Source organism: Ursus americanus, chromosome 1, assembly GCF_024610735.1.
Source record: "Ursus americanus isolate L20-20 chromosome 1, mUrsAme1.1.p, whole genome shotgun sequence".
In the NCBI taxonomy this organism is placed as follows: Eukaryota; Metazoa; Chordata; class Mammalia; order Carnivora; family Ursidae; genus Ursus; species Ursus americanus.
In genome coordinates this window covers 101,139,145-101,145,404 of record NC_142127.1, presented here as the reverse complement: position 1 = coordinate 101,145,404, position 6,260 = coordinate 101,139,145, and the positions used below count along the sequence as shown (strand labels likewise).

Genomic DNA, 6,260 nt, shown 5'->3' with positions numbered 1-6,260 from the left:
CCGAGAGACTGGGCCTCCCTGGCGTAGTGAATAGGTTAACTGCCATTTTTCACAGATAGGGGACTTAGTAAGAATGTGAGTTTTTTTTATTCAAGATGCTTGATTTTTCTGTAGAACCAGCACCTTACCAAGAGGAAAAAGAAGAAAAAACAAGATAATTTGCAGGGAGCGCCTTATTACTTGAAAGATGGAGACACAATTGGTATTAAGGTAAGTTATTCAACAGTAAATTTACCACTTCATTAAAACACCAGGTTTCAAGGCTCAGGTAAGAGGGAAAGCCAGACCACTCATTTCATGAGGCCAGTAGAACCGCAGTATCAAAACCTTAGTCTTGGGTTGGACTTGCATGAAAATGCTTTTGAAGTTTCATCATGAAGTGCATTGCTGCAGGTTTGGGGTAGGTCCCTGCATCAGGGTAAGGCATTTCCTTCCAGGCCTAGTTTGCTCTAAGTTCTTTTTTTTTTCTTTCCAATCCTGAGTGAGCACTGTCCTATTAAATTCCTGCTGCTTCTGCACCTGTTGAATTAGCTCTCTGACTTTCCATCTTTCATCTGCTGTCTGTTACTCCGTAAGTGACAGAGCCGTCCTTGCTTGCCTTGGACAAACGCACTTTGTCACAGTGATATTTTACATTAAGAATAACTTTAATCCTTGATTGAAGAATTAACTTACTGATAATAACCTAAGGATTAAATCACTAATCGATATTTTCACATCAAGCAATCAGCATTCCCTCAGTTACTTCATTCAGCTTTGTGCTCAACGGGCTGGCGTGAGCCTTCTGCCCCCAAAGAAAAGTAAATAGAGAGAAAGGAAATTCTAAAAGGAAGGCTTCAAACCATTCTTCATACGTAGTTCTGCTAGAGCGGAGGTCCTAGAGGCTGCACAGATAAGCCAGCAGCTGTGTCATCGGTGTCCGGGAACCCACACGGTCCTCCGCGGCCAGGCAGCCCCTGGCACGGCGCGCACAAGCGAGCGAGGTTCTCGGAAGCACGAGTGGGAATAGCATCAGCTACAAGTGTCAGCGTGGGGAGACATCCCATTAGTTAAGGTTGAAAACAGTCGCAGACGGGTCATTTACAGGGAATGCAAAGCCCTGTGAAATGCTGAGGGTCACACTCCCGGGGAGTTATCAGTCCAGGGGAGGATGGGAACAACAGTGCTTACCTCTGGGGAAGGGCCAGTGAGGGAATCTGTGTGTTTTCCTTGAAAAATGAAGCGAGTAGGGTCACAGCTTAATACGGGTCATAGCTAGCTTTCTCTGAGCGTTGTTTTTCTGTACCAAGCACCATCCATACACGGACACGTATATACAGCGAGTTCCCAGGACAAAAGCAGGAGCGGGTGCCGTCTCGGGATGACGTTACGTAACTGGCGCACCTGGACCCCCGGGCCAGACGCCCGCGCGACTCTGAGGACCTGGGTGTCTGTCCCCTTACCTCTGTATTTCCGCTTACTTTGTGGTGTTTCACAGTTTTTAGAAAGCATAGCACCCCCAGCTGCTGGAATACAAATGTATCCTGCGCTGTTTCTTGGACAAGAGGTCCGCACCTTGGTTACATTTTTCTCACCTGAGAGTCACGGGAGCTGGTTACCTCTCCCAAACGCACACAAGGGAGGTGATCAGAGCCAGGAAGCCTGAACCCACAGGGGTGGCCAGCCTCAGAGTCCCTCCCAGAGTGCTGCCCAGGGTCGGCGTCTTGAGCAGTCGCGCTCACTGAGGTGGGCCTGGGTGCGGCCAGTGTTCATGGTGAATGACATCTGCGTATGAAACCGACCACAAGCCCCTCAGGAGAGGTCAGGGGTTAGCCGACCGGGCTCACGAGGTAGGGGTGGAGGTGTGTGGTGGACATGGCAACAGTAGTTCTAGAACAGCAGCTGTGCTCCCAGCAGGCAGGAAGGGACGTGATCCGCCGGGGGTGTCCCCGTGCCGGCTCTCCGTGGGGCCTTCGTGGCCGGAGGCAGAGATCTGAGGGCTGGCAGAACATTCCCGCTGCCAGCTCCCCGTGCTGCCTGCTGAGTTAGTTCCCAGCACTGGGATGTTGTTGTTGAGGTAAATTATGTTGATGTCTTTTTTACGTACATCTTAAATGTAGACTAAGGTGTCGTCTGAAAACACTGCTCATGAATTACTTTGAAATGTAGAATATGCTGGTTGAGGACGACGACGACTTCAGCACAGCCAGAGATGACCTGGGAAAAGAAACACAGAAGCAGCTCGCTCTGGGCAAGAAAAGGTATTGTCCCGGCTCTCACGCACGTGGTGGCTTCTGGAAGCCCCCCGACGCTGCTCTCCCCGCCGGAGCGCTGCTTTCCAGACTGCACTGGAAAGAGAGGCAGCATGGGGGGCTTCTTGTCTGCTGCCCACACTTGTACGTGTTCTTCAGATCACCCCCTAACCAGGCTTTTTGGGAACCTAGACAGAACACGGGATGACCACTGTGAGGAAGCCCCCCACCTACCACCCTAGTCGCAGAGGCTCACCCCGCCGGTCTGCTTCCTTCCTGCCCTCTGAGCCCCCCGCCACCTCCTGGGTCATCTTCGGACACCAACACCCTCTGCTCTCAGTCACCTGAACGAATGTGCACTCCAGATCATTCGTGTTCCAGCCACTTCCTCCTGTGGCCACCCGCTTGTCACACACCGTCCAGCTGGGGGTCCTCCACGGCATCTCCCTGCTCAGCATGCAAACCCCACTCCCACCTTGCACCCCATCCTTCTGCTCCCTCCTCACTCTGCCTGGGCGGATGCCCTCCTTCCTTTTCGGCACATAGCCCAGCTCTCTCCCCTGGCTGCGGGCCACATACACCTACCAGAATCTGCCAGAACATTCCACCTCTGTCAGTCCTTTGAACTCCATGTGCCTGGCCCTGGCTCTCACTCCTGTATCCACATCACCCCACGCAGGCCACACCAGGGGTGCCCCATCCTCCTTACCTGCTCCCGCCTCCGGTCTCCTGAAATCTTAATCCTCAGTCAGCTTCTGGTGTGTATGGGGGCTGGGGGTCTTCTTTCCTGAGTTACTGAGGTAGCCCCGGGTGTAATGCACCTGCCTCATCTAGCCCTTCCCATCCCCTCCTTGCACCCTCTGCTGCCATGGCGTCTAGCGGGGCCAGAGGAAAGGGCACAAGAGCGGGCCAAGGGGGAGGGAGTGTCACTCGGGCGAGCACAGCCGTAGCATTTCATGGGGCTGGACATTTCAGATGTATATGTCTGTGAATGTTTTATTTTGATTCAAAAGGTATGAGGCTCCTGGGTGGCTCAGTCGGTTAAGTATCCGACTCTTGGTTTCGGCTCTAGTCTTGGTCTCAGTTCATGAGATCGAGCCCCATGTTGGGTTCTGCACTCAGTGAGGAGTCTGCTGGAGATTCTCTCTCCCTGTGCCCCCACCTCACACTCTCAAAAAAATAAATAAAAGGTAAAGATATACTCTGCTGTGAGACATTTTCACCTAGCAGATTGGAAAGGACCCCAAGTCTGACCCGCTGAGTGCACAGGGTGTGGGAACCCACTCTCCTGACCTGGAGCGGGGGGAGGGGTGCATAAATTGAGATCTCCCGACTGAACAGTCTGAAAATACCTGTCAAAAGTATAAACACACATCCCTGTGGCCTATTCTAACTTGACTGGAGTCATTCCAAATCCTGTGACCTGGTGAGGCCTACAGTGTCCATGGCTGAGTCCGTGAGTCTCTTGTGTCTCCTGCAGCCAAGAAGCCCTTCATGTGCAGAACAGTGACCTCTTCTCCAGTACAAAGACGTCTGGCCGGCCCCGTGCACCAGAAGCTTCTCTTTCCATCCACGTTGGGAGTTTCAGATAGCACTGGCTGCTACCGATGTCACCGGGGGGCAGCGGGAGCAGGGGCTCCGCACTCGTGCTGCAGCTTGCCAGGTGGGGCCATGCGGGCAGGTGGGCGGCTTCTGCCTTGTGCAGATAGACTCCAGATTCTCCACTTCACTGGGCCAGGCGAGGGCATGTTGGGGCTGCCCCGCACAGCCCACGGGGCCAGCCCAGACCTGGCGGTGTGCTCCAGCGGCCAGTCACGCGCTGCCCTCACGCCGCACCCGCCCCCAGCCACCGTCTGTAGAAGAACACACCCTAGGTTTGCATTAACCGCACGCATGGATAAAATGGCCTGGTGCTAACCTCGGACAGATTTGCCGTTTCAAGTCCACACGTTCCACCTTCCCCCTTACGCTGCTCACAGGAGGGTTTTTACCCTGAATTGGCAGAGGTTCTGACAGCTCAGCTCACGCCGACGGGCTGGCCCGGCCTAGGCGCTGACACAGCAGGCGGTCTGTTTTCTGGTCCCCACATGGCACACGAGCCCCGTTTGGTCTGAGTTAAAATTGATTCTGAAGCCTCGGCTCTCCTTCCAGCTCAAGGAAAGAGATTCGCGGCTGAAGAGGCGTCCTCAGGTATAGCTACGCTGGTGGCGGCTCAGCAGCTCCAAGGCGGTGTCCGTGGTCAGAACATTTTCGCTGCTGCGGCCTGGAAGCCCGGTCGTGGCAGACAAGCCTGGCCGAGTCCATGGTGCTGAGTAGCGTCAACACAGAAGACACCGTGGACACCAGGGCTGGGTTCGTCTTCAGAGCGCAGCCCATGCTCAGAGGGGAAAGGCCTCGGCGGCATTTAGCACGGACCCGCGTCTGTTCCTAAAGCGGCCGGTGAGGACGCTGGGAGGCCGCAAGCCCTCAGGCTGGAACTGGGTCGGGAGCAGGTTCCTGGGAAGGGAATAAACTTCACTTTCTTACCTCAGATGAGGCTTCGCAGCAGCTCTTGCGAAGCGGGCCCATCGCGCTGGCTTCCCGCAGCAGCGAGACGGCCCTCACGCGGTAAGAGACGGAAGGCCGGCTGTGGACCGGTGTCCCAGCCGTGCCACCGGCTCAGGGAGCTGAGGTTAGCGTGGCTGCACGGGGTTTCCGCAGAGCACAACCCCAAGGGGACGCCCCCCCCCCATGTCCCCACTTGTACTGCAGCAGCTGCGGGGCGAAAAACCAGCCTGCAGGCTGCCCTGGGGGCGCCTCACCCACGGGGTGGAGACAGCTCTGCGCTGGACGTGAGGGGCTGGGGGGCTGCGGCTGGAAGCCAGGCTTTCACTCGGACAGAGCTCCTGGGTCTGCTTCCTTTTGAGTTCACGGAATGTTGAAGTAGTGACTGCAAAGCTTTGCAGAAACCGGAGGCCTGGCCGGAGGTTCCTTACCGAGGTGCCCGCTAGGGATCCTGTCCTCTTCCCTCCTTCGCGTGGGAATGGAGTGGGGCTCCAGGGGGAGCCGTAAGATTTTGTTAAGCCGTTCTTCAGGTTGTAGTCTCCCCGTTTCTGCCGTGTACCAACTGTTTCACGTTCTCCTTGGCTTTTTTCCCCCAGGCACACTTAAGATGCTAAATAAACATTTATATTTAGAAATACCGTATTGGTGCTGCTTCAGAAATAACAGAAGTATGTTTGGGTTTTAAATAAACTTAGACTCAAGAGGGAAATTGTATCGGAAGAAATCAGAAGTGATCTGGTTTTCTTTTCCTTCGAGGGAAAGAGAAGTGGCAAGAGTAGTTCATTACAGAAAACCCTTCTTCCACTAGGACATTTTTTTGGCCAAAAAAGGGGGGGAGCCCAAGAATTTCGTGATTAAAAATCATGGCTTAGAGATGCCTGTTTCTGGAAAGCACTTTGCTATGAAGGACCCCAACAGACGCCCCCTCCCCGGCCTGTCCCACTCCTCTCCTGTGCTCTGTTCTGTGCTCCGAGACACACCTGTCCAAAGCCTGGTCAGTAAAAGAAAGACCAGATTCACTGTGGGTGTGTTTACTCACCTCCCAAGGCACCGTGAAGCAAGGATAGCCATACAGAGAGGAAGAGAGGTCTGTGGCCCCCTGCAGTTGCTCCCTTTCCCCGTCCCCCCGCACCCCTGTGGGAGCAGCCACTCACCATGGTCCCTCTATGTCGCTCACTGCAGAGTGTAATGGCCAGGACCCAGGTGACTGAACCCAACTCAGGCTGGCTTGGCAACTCAGGCCCCAGGGGGCTGCCAACCGCAGGCTCCACACACCGGAGGTGGGAGGGGTGCTGGGGGCGGTCGCCCAGAGGGAGCTCCAGGCGGCCCAGCCCCCGCCGGGCTCTTCCCGTTCAGATGTTTCAAAGAGGACGGCACCCACCGTAATACTAGCAGCTGTTCCCACCTACACCCGGACCACCCTGTGTCCCCCTTCTGGTGTCCCCTGCCCCTACCAAGGGGGGCGACTCACATGCAGCCCGTGTC

The 6,260-nt window shown here is 55.2% G+C and overlaps 1 protein-coding gene across 12 annotated transcripts in view; it reads left to right on the top strand.

Moving 5' to 3' along the window:
• The window catches only part of USP40 (ubiquitin specific peptidase 40), a 75,701-nt gene extending 69,837 nt beyond the window's left edge, over nt 1-5,864 (top strand). For 11 of the 12 annotated variants that reach the window (XM_045794083.2, XM_087864476.1, XM_045794079.2 and 8 more), the window contains 3 exons: nt 115-210; nt 2,149-2,240; nt 3,712-5,864. In XM_045794083.2, coding sequence (XP_045650039.2) covers nt 115-210; nt 2,149-2,240; nt 3,712-3,823 — 300 coding nt within the window. In that variant the 3' untranslated portion in view covers nt 3,824-5,864. The remainder of the gene's footprint in view (nt 1-114; nt 211-2,148; nt 2,241-3,711) is intronic. The other variant, XR_006778990.2, reaches the window with a different exon arrangement.
• The last annotated feature ends 396 nt before the right edge of the window (nt 5,865-6,260 follow it).